This window comes from Salmo salar, chromosome 09, assembly GCF_965601325.2.
Source record: "Salmo salar chromosome 09, fSalSal1, whole genome shotgun sequence".
In the NCBI taxonomy this organism is placed as follows: Eukaryota; Metazoa; Chordata; class Actinopteri; order Salmoniformes; family Salmonidae; genus Salmo; species Salmo salar.
In genome coordinates, this window is record NC_138299.1 from 11335395 (window position 1) to 11356983 (window position 21589).

The 21589-nt window shown below is 41.4% G+C and overlaps 1 protein-coding gene across 1 annotated transcript; it reads left to right on the forward strand.

Moving 5' to 3' along the window:
* Positions 1-4852: 4852 nt before the first annotated feature.
* On the forward strand, positions 4853-7704 carry sox11a (SRY-box transcription factor 11a). The gene has a single exon (XM_014210188.2). The coding sequence runs from the start codon at positions 5010-5012 to the stop codon at positions 6081-6083; it is 1074 nt and encodes a 357-aa protein (XP_014065663.2). The 5' UTR covers positions 4853-5009; the 3' UTR covers positions 6084-7704.
* Positions 7705-21589: the final 13885 nt, after the last annotated feature.

Here is a 21589-nt window from a genome sequence, read left to right on the forward strand (position 1 = left end):
TTTTGCTTTATAGATTTACGGCTCTTACTTTTCATACTTTTCCTTTTGATACTTAAGTACATTTAATTTCAGGAACTTTAAGACATTTAATCAAGTCATGTTCTAATGACTTTCACTTTTATTTGAGTCATTTTGCAGTAAGGTGTCTTTACTTTTACTCAAGTACGGCTTTTGGGTATTTTTTATACCACTGCTAACAATTACCCATGCCCTTTTATTTCTATTACAATTTAAATCACCAATAAAATGTAATAATTCTTATGGGTAAAAAAAACACTAGCTGCATAGTTTATGATGTATACCTGTCCTTTCCTTATAGGTTCACTGATCATTATGGTATTTGTCACTGTTACTGGGTAAGTCACTTCCTCCGGGTCTACCTGCCTATGGTATCTCACTGAGCCATGAATGGCGCTGAGACCCTCCCAGGGATGAGTCATAGCCCCTGCCTGGGCTGACACCAGCACCTCATTCACAGCCAATAATGAGACATGCTAATGAGAAGGCCGGCCGCCCTACATGCTAGCCATTATGCAGTGCTGTGATTCATGCTCTGTTCTGTAGCAAACCATCATCAGGCCTGGTACATTGTGGGTCCAGAGATGAACTCCATGATGAAGTCTTTCTATAGTATCAGGGTGATTATATTTGATCTATGTCTCTCATTTTTCAGCCTTGTGGTGAAGGAAATGAGAGAGGAACTGCTTATGGTGTGCATGTGAATGGATTCAATATTGGCTTCATGCAATGTAAAATACATGTGGTCTACTTGAATTAATATTGAACCTGTTATATTGAAAACCTTGTTTTAGTATGGGTTTTCACCAGGGGCACAACTTTCACTGGGGACGGGGGAACATGTCCCCTCCACATTCTGAAATTACACTTTTGCCCCCCCCCCAATTTTATCATTGCAATATGATACAAAAAGTGGCAACAGTAGGCTTTAGGACCATGCGGATGCCTCAGAGCGGTCAGGTAGGCTGTTTGCTAAAGCGGATGCCTCAGAACGGTCAGGTAGACTGTTTGGAGTGTTCAGCTGGCTGGATTTAGGACTGCTCAGACACCATAGAGTGGGCTGACAGATTGTGTGAAGGCAAAGCTTCTGGAAGGCTGGCTGAAGCAGCAAGGGAGAGTTGAGCATAGTTCAGTGTGTATGTGTTGCGCTCTTTCACTGAGATGTAAAAGCAAGCAGAGCAGAAACTGGCTGCTATTTAGTTGACTGATGTAGCTGGAAAGGTAACTGCTGTTTAACTTAACAGAAAAAAAACAAAACTAGTGTTTATTCGCAGTGCTGAACTAGTATTGTAACTGACATGTAACGTTACCTAATGTTTCATCCCTCTAGACTGAGGTGAATGAATAAGCTTTGCTAGCTAGCAGCTACCACAGCCAGGTCAGCTCTAGCCTCTAGTTATCTGTCAGATAGCGATATGAGGTGGCTATTATTACTATCTAACAGCTGTTGTTTGTATGGAAATGTTTTGTAGCCTTTGTATGGTCCAGTTTCAGAAGTAAATTAAATTGGCTAGTTTTCGCCAGTTGTTGAGAGCTGAGAGAGCTGGCCAAAAATTGGCTAATGTTAGCTATTATTTTTGCCTCAATCACACTAGACCTGAATCAACGATGAAACCATCTGCCAAACAATTGAATATTGATATTCTGACTAGTTTTCAGTGTAATGTGAGTTTTATTAGTTTTATTTTTTATTTTATTTATCCGTTATTTTACCAGGTAGGTTAACTGAGAACACGTTCTCATTTACAGCAACGACCTGGGGAATAGTTACAGGGGAGAGGAGGTGGATGAATGAGCCAATTGGAAACTTAGTCAGTATGGCAAAGTAACATTATCGATCTGTCAGTTTCCATAACTAATTCCCTACTTTTCACACTGACACAGTAATAAACAGCTCTATTGTTACAGGCTTCACTGTCATGGTGCATAGTAGAGGTCTGGGCCAAACCGATTTCTTCATCCCGCCCGCACCAGCTGGTTTTCTGTCTGATTCACACCCGCTAACGCAAGAACTGGTCCTAAACCCAACCACAGTCCCACAATGTTATTATAGGTGTATGTGACGCAGCTCACTTGCCAGCCATGGTCCCAGCAATTCTGCGCAATATATGCAATATAAAAGCGCAAAAATAAATAGGTTAAATTACCAGAGATTCTCACATGGCCCTTATATTGTATTACTGGGCTAGATCAGCCAATATGCTAGATGTAGTTTGAAGAGAACAGAGTTGGAGAGACTTGGACTTTCTCTTGAGCTATTTTTATACAGTAGCCTACCTTTAGGAGTGGGAAGATTTTCAGATGGAGAAATATGGGTGATCAAAGATAACTGCCCCTTGTTTCTCCGCCACTGCATAGGCTATACAGTACCCTACTCTATTTAATTGAGGCCACATGCGCACCTGATCTCGCTGGTATGGCTACTGAACTGGAAGCAGCAAGAATGATGACAGCGACACTTCCTACGTTTTGCATAGGCTTACAGGATATAGCCAACCTTTTAGGAGGATGATTTGCAGGCAGAGACAAATAAATGAGTAGTCAATACTTATTGAAAATGAAAAGGCGCAATGTTCGCTCACCACAGTAGCCTAACCTATGTGCGCGATGTGCCTTTTCCTTTTCAATGATGATAAAATGTTTTGATTGTACTTCGACTCACGTTGGTTGAGCGCCCTCCTCTTCTTTCCATGATCAATATTTATTTACAGACACTGTAGTAAACTACAGTCTAATCATATTTAAGTTAATTTAATATTCAAGTTAACTGTCACGTGATTCTCCGCCCAAATATGTGCTTTTAAAACAACAGGTAGGCTAACGCATACAAAGCAGAAAGACGACCGTTTCCAAATAATCTGGAACACATTTTGTTTTGTACACAAAATACCCCATCATGACAAGATGAAAATATGTTTTTAGAAATGTTTGCAAATTTATTGAAAATCAAATACAGAAATATATCATTCACACCCCTGAGTCAATACATGTTAGAATCACCTTGGCAGCAGTCTTTGGATTGTACAATATTTACAATAATATTTTCAAAAATGTTCAAGCTCTGTCAAAATGGTTTTGATCATTGCTAGACAAGCATTTTCAAGTCTTGCCATAGTGGAGTAACTACAATGTTGTTTATCCATCCTCAGTTTTCTTCTATCACAGCCATTAAACTCTGTAACGGTTTTAAAGTTACCAATGGCCTCATGGTGAAATCATCTGAGAGGTTTCCTTCCTCACCAGCAGCTGAGTTAGGAAGGACGCCTGTTGTTGTGACTGGGTGTATTGATACAGTATCCAAAGTGTAATTAATAACTTCACCACGGTCAAAGGGATATTCAATGTCTGCTTTTTTTTACCCATCCCCTTCGTTGCTAGGCAATGGAAAACCTCCCTGGTCTTTGTGGTTGAATCTGTGGTTGAAATTCACTGCTCGACGGAGTGACCTTACAGACAAAATGTGGAAAACAGGGTGGTCATGATAAAGCATCTCTCTATCTCTATCTCTCTCTCTCAGTGGTGACACTTTATAAGTTCCAGCTAAGGGAAAGGTGCGGGTGGGGGAGGGTTTCAAAAGGATAAGTGATTGCCCTCTAGGGGGCGAGGGGGGGAAAAAAACAGGCCCCAACCTCCAATAGCACTGCTGGCTGCCACCCAGAGCCCGACAACGGGGGTGCAGTCTGATCTGAACAGTAGCAGGGAGGGAGACCAACGCTGTACTGCTGCCTCCTGACACAGCAAACTCAACAAGGAGAGAGAACTATTTGCACATCATTACAACACTGTATATAGACATAATGACATTTTAAATGTCTTTATTATTTTGGAACTTCTGTGAGTGTAATCTTTACCGTAAATTTGTATTGTTTATTTCACTTTTGTTTATTATCTACTTCACTTGCTTTGGCAATGTTAACATATTTCCCATACCAATAAAGCCCTTAATAAATTGAAATTGAATTGAGAGGGAGACTAGACGTTGCATGGTGTCGGAGCTAAAGAGCAATAGCATCAACAGGACGCTCTTTATAACAATACATTAGATACAGTTGGTTGATTGAAATATTATCTTACTTTTTTTGAGTGGGTATAAATGGATTAATATTAGATTACTAAACAGTGTTTCAAAAAAATATTATTATTATAAAATCAACAAAAAGTACATTGCTCATCATAGTGTGAATTATTAGAGCAAATTATCCTAAAAACAGGTGAACTAATGAGATTTCAGTTAATTCACTTATTAAACAGCTGCATGCGATTAACAAGGCCTGAAAACGTGTGATTCTGTTGTTGCCATTTAGCCTAATAACTTTGAATTACTCTAAAGGCTACTGAGGTCCACACGCCACTGATGATACAATGTATCCAGTCCGCGCGCTGCAACAGCGTCCAAGCGCCACCTTCAGTGTATCCAATTTAAGAGAAGAAAAAAAGGAACAACAACTGTAAACGGATACATTTTCAAGGCGCGTGAGTCGGGATACATTATTTCTAGGCTACTGTGCGTATCTCCAACTCTTTCCATGCTATACAATCTGAATGCATTTCTTTCAGCACGACTAAAATCATAAATGGAGAGAGAGTTTTATCATTTGCGCTCCTCATTGCATGTTCATGTTCCGGGCACTGTGAGCTAAGTGTGTGTTTAATATGCATGTCTCGCGCAGCATGGGTCCAGACACCGTACAACACTACCTACCTCCAAATCCCACCTCCAATGGGAGCTAGCAAGGGCGGTCTAAAGGGTTAAGGGACTGTATGGAGTCTGTTGGGCGGAGTGGAGGGGACGTGATTGGACACTTATCAATGACGTAATGGACATGAAAAAGCTAATAACTAGTTAAGAAGGCAGTTTGTAAATCTGGAAAAGAGAACAGAGTTCGAGACATAGAGGACGTGGACACGTTGGCGAAGCGAATACAAAGACTTGGCAGTGGGCTGTTATAGACACTGCAACGTCTGGGGGAAGATAACTTTAAACAGAGACCATGGTGCAGCACACCGACAACAGCGAGACGGAGGGTAGCATGTCAAGGGAGGCTACAGATTCAGAGGAGAGCGAATTTATGGCTTGCAGCCCCGTTCCGATAAACCCAGACTGGTGCAAGACAGCAACCGGTCATATAAAGAGACCTATGAATGCATTTATGGTTTGGTCTAAAATTGAAAGAAGAAAGATCATGGAGCAGTCTCCGGACATGCATAACGCAGAGATTTCCAAAAGGCTGGGAAAGCGATGGAAGATGCTAAAGGACAGTGAAAAGATTCCCTTCATCAGGGAAGCAGAGAGACTCAGGTTAAAACACATGGCTGATTATCCCGATTATAAGTATAGACCCAAGAAAAAGCCAAAGCTCGACAGTTCAAAACTATCAGCACCATTTCCAGAGAAATCTAGCAGCAAAATGGCAAAGACTCCCGGTAAGAAATGCTCAAAAATAAAGGCTAAGACCCAATCTAAATCGTCTCACAGCTACGGAGATGACCGTGTGTTCCCCAAAGTTACAAAGACGGTTAAAAGTGAACTCACAGATGATGATGACGCGGATGAATACGAGGAGGCCTATGGTATGCGGATTAAACAGGAGGACGAGGAGCAGATGAGGCTGTATAATGTAGCAAAAGTTCCCGCGAGCCCAACTTTGAGCTCCTCGGCTGAGTCCGAGGGGACCAGCATGTATGAAGAAGTACGGAATGCGGCACCGAACAGACTGTTTTACAATTTCAAAAACATTACTAAGCAGAGCACAATGTACCCTGCTTCCGTCTCACCAGCATCTTCTAGGTCAGTTTCCACATCTTCCAGTTCCAGTGAGGACGCGGACGACTTGCTTTTTGACTTCAGTTTAAATTTCGCCCCCAGCGCTCACGGGCAGGAGCTGGGAAACACGAATTCAGGAAATCTTTCCCTCTCTCTTGTGGATAAAGATTTGGACTCTTTCAGCGAGGGCAGTCTGGGCTCTCACTTTGAATTTCCAGACTATTGCACACCAGAGCTCAGTGAAATGATAGCAGGGGACTGGTTGGAGGCGAACTTTTCTGACTTGGTGTTCACATACTAAATTTAAAGTATCCGAGTAGTAACAGAGAATGATAAATGAAATGATGTCCTGTTCAAGTTGTTCCTATAGCCCTGCCTCCTCTGTGGTTTCTAGGGGTCCGGGGGAGGAGACGAGGTGAGGTTTGAGGAATTAGATGCTTATGAAGCTGGTAGCCTACTGTAGCAAAAAAAAAGTCTGCAGACGTTTTTCTGGCAGCATGACAGGGTTTTATGGATTTTTCTGTAGGTCTACAATTACTATTAAACTAAAACGGACCACAAAGGGAAACATCTGTGAACTTCTATGCATCTTATCCTCTTAAAACTGCAGGGAGCTGAACACGTAGGACTGTGGACTGACCTAAAGAAAATCTGTGAACTGACATCGTTCAGGATGTTACTTTACAACGGTTTTATGTAATTTCTATATGCCGCAAACGTTGTTTTTTTTTGTAACTGATTCCGTTTACCTCCTGATTTGAAATTAAGCAGCCTAAACCTCTTCAGAATACAGTTGTGGAGGAAACATTTTGATACATAACAGACCTCATCTTTTTAAAAGAAAAGTAAGATATTTTCAGGCATATTTTTGTACAGTTAAAAGGGAATGTTCTTACTGTGCTTTCAGTGAGTTTCAGGCACTTCTTCCCTTTATCATTTGTTTTAGCATGCAAGGGAGTCCTGGTTTTAAGGATTAAGTTAAATTAAAACTTGCATCAAAATGCCTTGTGGATTTTAAGGTTTTGTACAGTTGTAGAGCAGATTTGTTCAGTATTTGTAGACGATACAATGGCATCATGGGGACAACATACCTCAGTGCTGGGACTAGTTTCAAGATTGTATATGTACTGTAATATAGTAAAGTTAGGAGTTTATGTATATCATACTCGTGATATGTGGATGGGTCCCAAATCGCAGGTGTGAAACTGGATTTTGGTATTTTTTATGGCACATACTGTTTTTCCCCCTCATTGTTTGTGCAATATATACTCTTAAAATACAGACCATCTGCATTTTTGTAGCAAGTGATGGAAAAACAGCCTTGTGCACTGTCAACATCATTATCTGTCATGATGCGGAAGTCTGCCTTGACAGAAAATAAATAAATCAGCTGGAACTGATACAAAATGACTTAATATGGCCATGTGGTGTGATACATTTAAAAGAAAAAACAAAGATCACAATTTGAATTTTATTTGACCCACTAGTTTGCATATTGGGCATATCCAAAACATATCTCAACCAAACTGTAAAACCCCAAACTTCTGGAAGGAAAAAAGTAGAAGTACTGCAAGTGGCATACTTTTATGTGGGTGGTCTGGCAAAAGTCAAACAAGAAAGCAAAAAAGAACATTCCATAGTCCTGTTTCATGAAATGAAACGTTTTATTTTAAACTGAAGACTGCCTTCTTTTCTTAAACATTAACCATAAACCTGTATTTATGTTTCTTGCACTTCAGAAAGATATTGTTTATTTTTATGTGGGTCTTACATATGAAGTCTGTTTGAATACAATGTTTGGAATATGACTTAATTATATGCCAGGAAAATATTAAAAGGTTCATGGCAGTAGTTATTTCACATTCCAAGTGTGAATCTCTCTTTGACTCATCTTTTAATAAACAAGTACATACCACCATCAACGGTCCTTTCAGTTTGTGAATAATACATTATGTAACACGTGCTCCTTTGTTGATCATGAAAAGGTGTCATGACAGAAAATGTTAGATGCGTATTTTTGTTAGAACAGACCTCTTTGTTGCCACAGAAAACATATAAATTATATTGCATGGGAACAACAACAATATTGCTTAGTATATACATATTGCATAGGAATAGTAATGATGAGTACATAACAAAATTGCATATTGGCCAAACTCAACTGAAATGGATTCAAACTATAAAATCGCATTGAATAAAACGAACAGGTATTCATACAAACTACAGTCTTGAAATATGTTGCAATCTACATTGAGTGTACAAAACAGTAGGAACACCTTCCCAATATTGATTTGCACCCCTTTTTGCCGTCAGAACAGCCTCAATTCGTCGGGGCATGGACTCTACAAGGTGTAGAAAGCATTCCATGTTGACTCCAATGCTTCCCACAGTTGTGACAAGTTGGCTGGATGCCCTTGGGGTGGTCAATTCTTGATACACACGGGAAACAGTTAAGCGTGAATAACCCAGCAGCGTTGCAGTTCTTGACACACTCAAACCGGTGCGCCTGACACCTACTACCATACTCCGCTCAAAGGCTGTTGCATCTTTTGTCTTGCCCATTCACCCATTCACAATACATGTCTCAGTTGTCTCAAGCCTTAAAAATCCTTCTTTAACCTGTCTCCTCCCCTTCATCTACAATGATTGAAGTGGATTTAACATGTGAAATCAATGAGTGATCATAGCTGGATTCACCTAGTTAGTCTGTCACGGAAAGAGGTGTTCCTAATCTTTTGAACACTCAGTATATATGTTCTTCCTAACCTAGTTCTCCTGTTACTTGCATACTGTGCCTATAAGGACACCGTAGCTTTAAGAAATTGAAAATCAGTCTCCAGCAAACTGAGCAATGTGATTGGGGAGATTGCACCTCCTCTTAGAAATGGTGTTGGTAACCAGAGACGGCCCTCTCAGCATGTGTGCCTGCCTAGTGCCTACAGGCCAGTTTGCTCCCTCTCAATGCCTGATTCAGAGTCCCCCATCTGAGCTAAAAGACAACATCTCATCCTAGAATAGAAAGTATTACATTCCAAGAGGTAAGCGAATAGAACGCGCACCACTGCTTGCATCCATTCAACAGCTGTTTATCATTGCTGTTTACCGGGCAAACTGAAATATGTTCTAAAGCATTACATTTACATTTAAGTCATTTAGCAGACGCTCTTATCCAGAGCGACTTACAAATTGGTGCATTCACCTTATGATATCCAGTGGAACAACCACTTTACAATAGTGCATCTAAATCTTTTAGGGGGGGGGGGGGGGGGGGGTTAGAAGGATTACTTTATCCTATCCTAGGTATTCATGACGTTATAAAAATGACGTTATAAAAATGTCATGTTATCTTCACTATTTCATTTGTAAGCAAATATTGAAGCAAGAGGGAAAGCGTCCTATCAGTTATTGATAGACCTATGTCAAATCTGATATGGATTTATGTGTGTAATAACAACAGCATAAGCATCACTCTTGACTTCTCATCCTTAGGGAGAAAAGTAAGACTTTCAGAAATACACGTGACTTGAAGGTTGAGCAGTATGATCAATAGCATACATGTAGAAATTCTGTTGGCAGCAACAGAGGTTGAGAATAAAGTTCTCATTCAACTAAAAACCCACATGAAATATACTCTGTTGGGTTACTTCAGTATAAACAAAAATGTACTGTAAAATACATGACATGATTGCTCTGTTGGTTGATGAATAGGGATCATACATATACAGTGCTTTCAGAAAGTATTCCCTTGACTTATTAGACAATTTGTTGTGTTGCAGCCTGAATTCGAAATGGATTAAATATATGTGTCCTTACCCATCTACACACAATACCCCATAATCACAAAGTGAAAACATGATTTTAGAAATGTTTTGCAAACTTAATAAAAATGAAATACAGAAATATCTAATTTACTTAAGCCTTCACAACCCTGAGTCAATACATGTTAGAATCAACTTTGGCAGCGATTACAGCTGTAAGTCTTTCTGGGTAAGTCTCTAAGAGCTTTGCACACCTGGATTGTACAACATTTGCACATTATTCTTTTTTAAATTCTTCAAGCTCTGCTAAGTTGGTTGTTGATCATTGCTAGACTGCCATGTTCATGTCTTGCTATAGGTTTTCAAGCCGATTTAGGTCAAAACTATAACTTTGTTACTCAGGAACATTCCGTGCTGTCTTGGTAAGCAACTCAAGTGTATATTTGGCCTTGTGTTTTTGGTTATTTCCCTGCTGAAAGGTGAATTTGTCTCCCAGTGTCTGTTGGAATGCATACTGAACCAGGTTTTCGTCTAGGATTTTGCCTATGCTTACCTCTATTCCCTTTCTTTTTATCCTAAAAAAGACTCCCTAGTCCTTATCGATGACAAGCATACCCATAACATAATGCAGCCACCACCGTGCTTGAAACTATGAATAGTGGTACTCAGTGATGTGTTGTGTTGGATTTGCCCCAAACATAGCACTTTGTATTCAGAACATAAAATACATTTTCTTGCCACATTTTTTTCTGTTTCACTTTAGTGCCTTATTGCGAACAGAATGCATGTTTTGGAATATTCTTTTTTATTCTGTACAGGCTTCCTTCCTTTTCTCTGTCATTTAATTCACTATTGTGGAGTAACTAAAACAGTTACAGAATTTAATGGCTGTGATAGGAGAAAACTGAGGATGGTTCAACAACATTGTAAAGTCACCATTGGCCTCATGGTGAAATCCCTGAGCGGTTTCCTTCTTCTCCGGCAATTGAGTTAGGAAGGATGCCTTTGTAATGACTGGGTGTATTTATAAACCATCCAAAATGTAATTTATAATTTCACCATGCTCAAAGGGATATTCAATGTCTGCTTTTTGTATTTTTATCCATCTACTAATAGGTGCCCTGCTTTGCGAGGCATTGGAAAACCTCTTGCGTCTTAGTAGTTGAATTTGTGTTTGAAATGCACTGATCGACAGGGACCTTACTGTCACGTCCTGACCAGTAAAGGGCCTATTTGTTATTGTAGTTTGGTCAGGACGTGGCAGAGGCTATTTGTTGTACATGTTTTTGGTTATGTGTTTATATAGAGGGTTATTTTGTGTAGAGTGTTTCTAGGTTTAGTGGTGTATCTATGTAGAAAGGGTATTTGATTTAAGTGGTTCGGGGTTTATTAGCTATCTATTTAGGTAGAGGGGTGTTTGGTTTATGTGGTTCGGGGTTTGTTAGTCTATGTTCTATGTTAGTATATTTTCTATCTAGTCTTTTGTATTTCTATGTGTAGTTAATTGGGGTTGGACCTTCAATTGGAGGCAGCTGGTTATTGTTGCCTCTGATTGAGGGTCCTATAATTAGGAGTTTGTTTTTCATGGGTTTTTGTGGGAGATTGTGCTTGTTTAGCTGTGTATGCCTGACAAGACTGTCCAGTTCGTTTGTGTTTTGTATACGTTTATTGTGTTTTCCTTCTTCACCAAATAAAAAGAAGATGAGTATATATTTTCCCGCTGCGTCTTGGTCTCTACCCTACGACAACCGTGACACTTACAGATATTTGTATGTGTGGGGCATAGAGATGAGTTAGTCAGTCAAAAAATCATGTTAAAAACTATTATTGCACACAGAGTCCATGCAACATATTATGTGACTTCTTAAGCAAACTTTTACTCCTGAACTTCTTTAGGCTTGCCATAACAAGGGTTAAATATTTGACTCATTACATTTCAGCTTTAAATGTTTTATTTGTACACATTTCTAAAAACATAATTCCACATTTTGACATTGTGTGTAGGCCAGAGACACAAAATGTGGAAAAACTCAAGGGGTGTGAATACTTTCTGAACGCACTGTAATAGCAGGACTGTTGCTTTAATGCTTAGGTTACTTCAAATGAAGCCAAGGGAAATAAGGCCTTCTCTCTCAAAATGGGGTATGCAATGTACACTCAGCTCAGTGAGTTATGTGGCCATGGCTTGCTATATAAAGCGGGCAGACAGGCATCGAGACATTCAATTACTGTTCGATTGAATGTTAGAATTGGCAAAACAAGTGACCTAAGCGACTTTGAGCATGGTGTAATCATTGGTGCAAAGCGCTCTGGTTCCAGTATCTCAGAAATAGCCGGTTTCCTGTGCTTTTCACATACGACAATGTCTAGGGTTTACTGAGAATGGTGCGACAAACAAAAAACATCCAGTCAGCGGCAGTCCTGTGGGCGCAAATAGCTCGATAATGAGAGATCGAAGGCGAATGGCAAGAATCTTGCAAGCTAACAGGCGCCAAGCGGACCACAAACAGGCAAATAATGGCGCAGTACAACAGTGGTGTGAAGAACGGCATCTCGGAATGCACAACTCGTCAGTCTGGATGAGCTATTGCAGCGGACGACCACACCGGGATCCACTGCTATCAGCTAATAATAAGTGGCTCCAGTGGGCACACAATCACCAACACGGGACAACTGAGGAGTGGAAAAAACATTGCCTGGTCCGACGAATCCTGGTTCCTGTTGCTTCATGCTGATGGTAGAGTAAGGATTTGGCGTAAGCCGCATGAGTCCATTGCCCCATCCTGCCTGATGTCAATGGTATAGGCTGGTGACGGTGGTGTAATGGTGTGGGAAATGTTTTCCTGGCACACGTTAAGTCACTTTCCCCTGAATAATTCAGGCTGTTCTGGAGGCAAAGGGGGGTCTGACCCGGAATAGATGGGTGTACCTAATGAACTGGTCACTGAGTGTATCTCAACCAGAATCCATACACATAGCACACAACATTTTATGAATGCTAAAAGATATTAACATTTTGAAATATCAAAACTAATTTGTGATGGTTTTCACTTTTCATAGTGTGGAGTATTGCCGTCTGACATGGATGACTTTAAAACCATGGAGATGCTGCCTTTGTCACCACTGAGAACAGGTGGATACAAAATGTCACCAGTAACCTATCAGAAGTCAGGAAGAGCCCTGCATGGCTAAAACTGATCTGTGCAAATCACACCAATGGAATCTAATGATGAATATTTGCCATGCGTGACTGCACAGGTTTAGCCCTCCCATTAAGTCAGTTTGCAAATCTGTAATAAAACATTTATCTAGCTATTACTTTACCTGACCTATTGGTCAAAGGTACTAATGGATTCCCTGGCAATTCCCAATAGAATCTGAACATTGATTTTGTGTTTCTCTGAAATATCTGCTCTGGGCTAATGCCATTGGTACACGGTGAAATGAAATTAGTGACCCGTTGAAATTTCCCTTCTATTTCCTCCTTAAATAAATAAATGGAAATCTAGAATGCTCAGGAGACATTGAATGAGATACCATCCAAGGCAAACTCCAGACAGGGGAAAATGGCAGTGACAAAAGAAAGTAATTTCCAATCCCTTGAGCTCTTAAATCATTCATGTAACCCGGTATGTCATGGCCAAACGCTGTACGTGACACCTATACAAAGCCCTCTGCCAAAGAACTGAGGGGCTGATGGGTGATTTTCTGATTTGCCAAGTTACTTAAAGCGGACATCCGAACAATTTCATCATTGTCTCGGCCCCGAGGCTCAGTCAAACCCTAGGTGGCTCATTTCTGTCATACTCTGTTGCTGTCGAATCAGGCAATTATAAGGTATATTCGATGATTTGCACAGATCGCTGAGTCTTTCTCCTCCCATTTTTGCTATCCATGGTGTTGTAGCAGCAAAGTGTATAACATCGCCTATCTGGCTAGCTCAGAGAGACCCAGGAGGACCCCTGTTGTGCTGTGGCTTCACATGTCCCCTTCTCTCAGTGGGGATGGTCTGATAAAACATGGCTGTGGGAATAGCTACAGTAGCTTAGCCTCCACAGCTAAAGCTTTCAGTACAACACAGCGCTGTTTGCCTAAAGATAAACATGTTTGGTGCCGGTAGAATTGACGAGTGGGCAGGATTTGTGCCTCCTTCAAATCTGAGTTTTAATGAGGATGACACCCCTCCAGGCCTCTCTACATGATGATATGTAGGCTCACCATGCTGCTACGTACAGTCAATACTTTGCATTTCCCTTTCCTGCAGCCGAGCCTGACAGTTAACTGCGATGATGCAACAACAACAACAGAGGCTACCGATCCCTATTGTCCCAGGTAGTTCATGATTTTTCCAGGATCCGTTTTTAGGATAGAGAAGATGGAGAGTATGTGCATTTGGATGCTCATTTATTGTGTAACCTTATGTACGAGCTCATATCTGCACCTTTAAATGTCCCCCGTAAATAGTCCTAGAGAATTTGTCGGTGGAATTGGCTGCGTAACCGGCCAGTGTCCACTGCTCTCATCTTGGCCCCGGGCCTTTCCTTCTGTTGATAGGTATCCATTTGCTGCTGCTCCCTCTCCCTCTGCATGGGAGACGGTGGGAGAGAGGGGGAGAGCGAAGGAGAGAAAGACACGTGGAAGGCAGGGAGTGAGAGAGAGAGAGAGAAGGGATAGGTGGAAAGAGAGGAGGGAGGGAGGGAGAGCGAGAGAGAGAGCAGAGAGAGAGAGAGCATCAGTCCCATCTGTTGCAGTGATATTTACCATCGCCATCTCTTCACATTTGTGAGAGGGAAGGCGAAGGCTCCCCCCCCCCCACCCCACCCCCAGTATTTCAGTACCCAAGCCAGCACAGCGTAGACAGAAATGCACTCTCAATATAAACAGGGGTTAACCTTTTACTGCAGTGGACTAAATCAGGGTCACACAGAGGGTTTCTTGGTAGTCTTATTAAACAAATCTACTTTGAAAAAAGTATACACCTCACACACATGGTTATGGGCTTAAAATAAGAAGACACCTGTACCATGTCAGATATAGAGTTGAAATGTATTAATTTCTGAGTTTTCCATCCAATATTACACTTTATAATCTCAATAACACACAAAGAAGTCTGAAATATAACAAAACCGTTTGACATAGAAACACCAAATTTCCGTCAGGTTTTTTACTTTTTTTTTTATTAGTTATGAAATTATTAAAAATATTAATAACATTCCACCCATGAGGCACTAGACGGAGATTTGGTCATGTGCTTGCAGGAAAGGGGTATAATATTTGGACTAGACAGGCCAAAGAAATAAAGTAGAGGAGTTACTGATATGTTTTGTAGCTGGAAGCAACCCATCTGGGCTGTAGGCAGCAGCAGTATCCAGTCACAACTTTGTCACTGGTGTGCTTTGTTTTTATTATGTCTTGCATCACAGACAGGTTGTTGAAGATGTAAACCACAAGGTGCCATGGTCACTCCCTAGCGACACCCATAGACACTTCCTGGTTTGAGTGAGGTGTGTCGGAATGGTGGCAGCTGTTAAGATGAATCATTATTTTATCATTTATGTATTTCTTGTTGGATTTTTTTGTACTTTGATTCAGAGACAGGGCCTATACATTATCGTTGATTTGGGGGGAATTTGGGTTTGATTCTGTATGCCAGCAGATCCATTTGTGAATATACATCAGTCTTTGCATAACATTCGTGTCCTCCCTTTTCTATTAGCGGTGTTGGGTTTAGTGCTAACTGACCGTTATAAAGAAGTAGCAGGAAGGAAATAGGCTGTGTTTAGTGGTAGAGGTGACCGTCCAATTGTCATACAAGACACAAAAGTAACAGTTCAATCACAGCTGTAAGAATCCACTTTGACAGGTGGTAAAATCTCATTGGTAAAGGTCACATATATTTTTGCGGAGGTCATGCATCAGTCATTTGAATTATCTATCCGTAAGACAGGAGCTCCCTGTAATGACTATAGCACACCTGCTTCTTTTCACCATAGTTCTCTGTTAGATTGTATCAAGTCCCACACAGACATATCCCTTCACATAGAATCTGGGACTTGGCTATGTGGAAGTTAGCTGCACCGTGTGTGATAAAGTTTGCTGAGAAGGAAATGTTTAACTCCCCATAAAAAGAGAAAAAAGCATCAGTCATTAATGTTAACTACAGACTGATTAACCTCCAAGCTTACAATGTAATCTAGTTTTGTTTGGGAAGCAATAACACAAGTTGGTTGACTTGATTGTGGTCAGTTTGGGGTTTGTGGAACCTTGTTTAGAATTAATTGTAACACGGTGCTCCATGTTTATCTTACAGGTTTACAGTAACCCCCACAGCCTTTTGCACTTTCCAACATGACACTGTGTATACTTTAATCTCCATAAAACGCACATTAATCCCCAATATTAGTCCAATATCCCAGTTAGAATGCTATATATGGTATATAACTCAGATTTAATGTTATATTTTAATCCAGATTAGAATCTTATTGAGTTACATTTTGTTGGATCGCGAGTAGCTTTAGGTATTTCAGCAGTATGTTAACCGTTAACCCTTGAACTAAAAATAGATCTAAAATCCACAGATAATGCTGGCCCTCTCAAATCAAATTGAGTGGAATATTAATATTGTAGAGCTCACTAGACTCTTGTATGTGTTTATCTGCTTGCTGAAGGAAAGTCTGTTTGGTTGGTTGACCAGATGCCACATGCACCCGCCGCCGCCACCACTCATGCCCCCCTTTTGGGTGGGAGGACATGAAAGGTGAGGAGGGAAGGAACTTGTACTACTCAGCTAAAGTGACAGACTATAGCTTGGACAGAAGACATTGTTTCAGTTAGATTCTTGAGTGAATGTTTAACTGTTTCTTCACAATTCTGCTAGTTCAGCAAAGATGATCACAGCACCCACAGCCAAGCTTGCGATTAGAGGCCTACGTTTTGAAAATCCCCTCTCATGGTATTCTCCTCCTTTCCCCTCAGAGGCTCTTCTGTCTCTAACTAGTGATAACGGCTAAAAACATCCAGGACCCCCGGCTCTCCTCCCTCTCACTCAGGCTTAAGTCATACAGACTAGGACAAAAAGCTTAAGGCTATGCAGTTTTTGCCCCAAGCCTGCAGCCAGTTGGCCATTCATATTCATCTGTAATCTAATACTGTGCTGTGGCCTCTGTTGGGCCCCTGGTGGCCCTTCCCCTCCATGTTCACCACCCCACAAGCCCTCTCTCAAAACGCCCCTCTCTACACAGTGACCATTGTAAACCACAGTGTTCCTCTTCTCTCTCCTTCAATTCATGTGTTACCCAGGTTACCCCATCAGGGCACCTCCTTCACAGTGAGCATCAGCACGGGGTCTCATTGGAAACGTCTCAGCTGCTTCAGTAAATAATTAGCACACCGAATCCCCCGGGGCACTTTACAGGAAGCATGGGTTACTAGAGGGGCTGGGTTTTTAATGAATGCAACGCTACATGGTTTTTGATAGCACCCCCATGTCTCAAAAGAAAACACGTCCCATCTAGATTTAATATTGAATGTGGAGAGAGGCATATAAAAATTGACATGTTTTTCTCTCCCTCTCTCTTGTTAGCATTTTATGCTGTCGGTCTATAGGGCTATTGCTGGATCAGCAGACTCCTCATTATAGGTTTATGCTTCTGATTTCATATGGCGTCGTATAATTGAAAGAGAGTGGCATCACAACACACAAAATCAAAATAGCTAGCCTTTTTTCCCCAGTCATTTGCATCATTTAAAAGGATATCGAGCGAGCCAAGCTATTTTAAGTGATGCCACATGCAGATAGTCATTTGTCACCAATTATGCCACTGTGTCCTTTTGTTAAAGTAATCCAATTTCCACTATACAAGTGAAAAGGGCCACCCTATCTGCCTCTCTGTCATTAGCTAAGGCAAAGCCTACCACTACTATACAGTGAGATCCAAAAGTATTGGGACAGTGACACACTTTTTGTTTTTGGCTCTGTACTCCAGCACTTTGTATTTTAAATGATACAGTGACTATCAGGTTAAAGTGCATACTGTCAACTTTGATTTGAGGGTATTTCATCCATATTGGGTGAACCATTTAGAAATTACAGCACTTTTTGGGATCAAAAGTATTGGGACATATTCACTTACTGTATATGTGTATTAAAGTAGTCAAAAGTTTAGTATTTGGTCCCATGTTCCTAGCACGCAATGATTACATCAACTTGTGACTCTACAAACTTGTTGGATGCACAAATATCATACCCCCAAGACTCACACCATTGCAATAGGGAGGTTAGTATTTTGGGGGGGGAGTATGATATTTGTGCATCTGTAACTTTCTCACTCATCATTATTAATTAATCATTATTAAGGATTATCCATAATCATGGTAGCGTCCAAATGAATGTAGAAGTGATTAGAAACATATTTGATTCTTATTTACAATAAAAGTGACTCCAAAATGACACAATATACACTGCTCAAAAAAATAAAGGGAACACTAAAATAACACATCCTAGAGCTGAATGAATGAAATAATCTTATTAAATACTTTTATCTTTACATAGTTGAATGTGCTGACAACAAAATCACACAAAAATAATCAATGGAAATCCAATTTATCAACCCATGGAGGTCTGGATTTGGAGTCACACTCAAAATTAAAGTGGAAAACCACACTACAGGCTGATCCAACTTTGATGTAATGTCCTTAAAACAAGTCAAAATGAGGCTCAGTAGTGTGTCTGGCCTCCACGTGCCTGTATGACCTCCCTACAATGCCTGGGCATGCTCCTGATGAGGTGGCGGGTGGTCTCCTGAGGGATCTCCTCCCAGACCTGGACTAAAGCATCCGCCAACTCCTGGACTGTGGTGCAATGTGGCGTTGGTGGATGGAGCGAGACATGATGTCCCAGATGTGCTCAATTGCATTCAGGTCTGGGGAACGGGCGGGCCAGTCCATAGCATCAATGCCCTCCTCTTGCAGGAACTGCTGACACACTCCAGCCACATGAGGTCTAGCATTGTCTTGCATTAGGAGGAACCCAGGGCCAACCGCACCAGCATATGGTCTCACAAGGGGTCTGAGGATCTCATCTCGGTACCTAATGGCAGTCAGGCTACCTCTGGCGAGCACATGGAGGGCTGTGCGGCCCCCCAAAGAAATGCCACCCCACACTATGACTGACCCACCGCCAAACCGGTCATGCTGGAGGATGTTGCAGGCAGCAGAACGTTCTCCACGGCGTCTCCAGACTGTCACGTCTGTCACATGTGCTCAGTGTGAACCTGCTTTCATCTATGAAGAGCACAGGGCGCCAGTGGAGAATTTGCCAATCTTGGTGTTCTCTGGCAAATGCCAAACGTCCTGCACGGTGTTGGGCTGTAAGCACAACCCCCACCTGTGGACGTCGGGCCCTCATACCACCCTCATGGAGTCTGTTTCTGACCGTTTGAGCAGACACATGCACATTTGTGGCCTGCTGGAGGTCATTTTGCAGGGCTCTGGCAGTGCTCCTCCTGCTCCTCCTTGCACAAAGGCGGAGGTAGCAGTCCTGCTGCTAATTGTTGTTGGGTTGTTGCCCTCCTACGGCCTCCTCCGCCAAAATAATCTGAAACACAAGCAAAACAAACAGCAAATGCATCCAAGAAAATTGTAGAGTCACAAGCTTGATGTAATCATTGCGTGCTAGGAATATAGGCCCAAATACTACATTTTTGACCTCTTTTTTACACATAAGTGAATTTGTCCTAAGACTTTTGGTCCCCTAAAATAGGGGGTCTATGTATAAAAAGTGCTTCTAAATGGTTCACCCGATATGGATAAAAATACCCTAAAATTAAAGCTGACAGTCTGCACATTGTGTCATTTCAAATCCCAAGTGCTGGAGTAGAGCCAAAACAAAACAAAAAATGTGTCACTGTCCCAATACATTTGGAGCTCATTGTATATGATAATACCCTCTCTCACCATTGCATTATCAAAGTGACAATGGTTGCCAAAAAGTCCATTAAAACCTCTTGTACGTGCTAATGTTCATTGTGCATCTAGTGATGCATATTTAACTTCCAATGTTATTTTAAGATGATGTGAAAACGATGAAACTGCCAAGATACATTATAAGTGGAAAATTCTATATTCCTTCTCTATATCCCTCCCTGAACTCCAAACACATCCCCAACATTGCTTTTTGGGAGGGAAATTTAAGAAAATGTATCACTAAATAATGCACGGGTTGCCGATGAACAATTCATATGTAGTATGGCAAATCTATATCCATTATTGAAAAAATTTAATATTCATCAAATATACAGTACATTGCAGCCCACGAGCTACACCTTCAAGATAAGCAGGATAACAAACAAGCAGATCTGTCGGTATCTCGGGGAGTTCAGAGCTCAGTCGGCGGCTCCCATCTCCTCTTAACAGGATTTGCGAGATGATTTTTATTGGCTCCCCTGAGTTCTCATAACTGCTTGAGCTTTACAGACTAGACTAGAATAACATGCAGTCTGGTCATACTGACAGTAGACAGGACTCTGCAGAGAGTAAACGCAACACTGGCACAAATGTAGTGGTGTAGTACGCAGGGGCAGCTGCAGGCTTGCAGGTGATTCAGGGGTGTTTTTTTTTAGATTGTCTTGGGCCTGTGGGGACTGGTGTTCTTCAAGGGCCTGTACAGTTGAGACATGCTGCATGGACCCTGCTGGTCTAGGTTGTTCATTTGCTTGGTTGAGCACCTCGCTGAGGCCGGGTTCCAACTAAGAAATGCTGTCACATTGTGTCATTACAAATACTCACAGGTCCCCAAACCCCACTACAGCAAGAAATGGACACCACCGCTAGATAGTGTTTTGAATGCCTTATTTTGTCTAACACTTTCCGAAACTGTTTTACAGAACACCACCAGAGGAATAAGAATATATCTTCTCATACTGCAGAATGCTTCTCATATCGTAGTAAGCATATAGCCTAGGACTTGGATTGTGTTTTTGATATCAAGTTTGGTTGGAATTGTCCTGTCTATGAGGAGGAAGTGCAAGTGAAAAAGTCCATTTTAAACCTGTTTATAAGGCCAGTGGACTGTGTCTACTCCAAGTTACATGGCTTTGGCTCCCTCACCTCAGTGATAGGATGCTCGGCATCTATTTTTAGTGTGTGGCGAGACCACGGAGGGAAAAAACGGTGATCAAAAGAAGACCGCTCATTGATTTTTCAAACCCGAACACATTATGCCGCAAATATATATCAAAGGCAAGGACCCGCATGCCTTCCCTGACAAGCGCAGCATGACTTAAACATGCTAAAGCTATGTTTAAGCCTCCAGCTAACACATTTTAACTTTTAAAATGAATAACGAGAAGGTGCTTCACCTTCGACCCCAGCCGCCGCTCCCTCGGAAAAAGAAAAATGGGGAAGCGGAGAATGTAATAAAAAAAAACCGGAGCCTACCGCTGTGATTCTATGCATTATTAACATACCCTTTCAGATTGGTTAATTAGAAAAGGGTAATCTGGTCATTAACATGTGGGCCAACTGGTTAGGTACAGTATATCATTGGGAAACTAATCCTCCTCCCAGTAACAGAGAGAGCTCCTTCATCAACGCGACTCACCGTTAATCCCATTACAAAGGTTTGTACTACAGAAACTATACTTTCCTTATCCTTTAAGCACCAGCCGGGACTGTGTAATTGCTATGCATTTAAAGCAATTTGGTCAGTGGCGACAGAAACCTGCTTACTGCTGAAAAGTTAATGACACTGAAAACCAATACTATACACCGAGCACTTAGTGAGATGCTCCATTTTACAAAGTTTCCCCCTCCTCGCCCTGCGTGCATCGTACAGTTCACCAACCTATTGTTTGAGCTTTTTCTCCAGATGTGAGGTCACTTCGGGTGGAATGTAAGGGTAATGGGGAACCATTAGTTGAACACAAAGGCCTGCATGCACAGTCCAAGATCTGGTAATCAGTGCACTATGCCCTAACTTGTACTGACTGTTTAGAGACACTGCACATGAGGGTTGGAGCAGTGATATGGCAGGAAAGACATTCACGGTGTG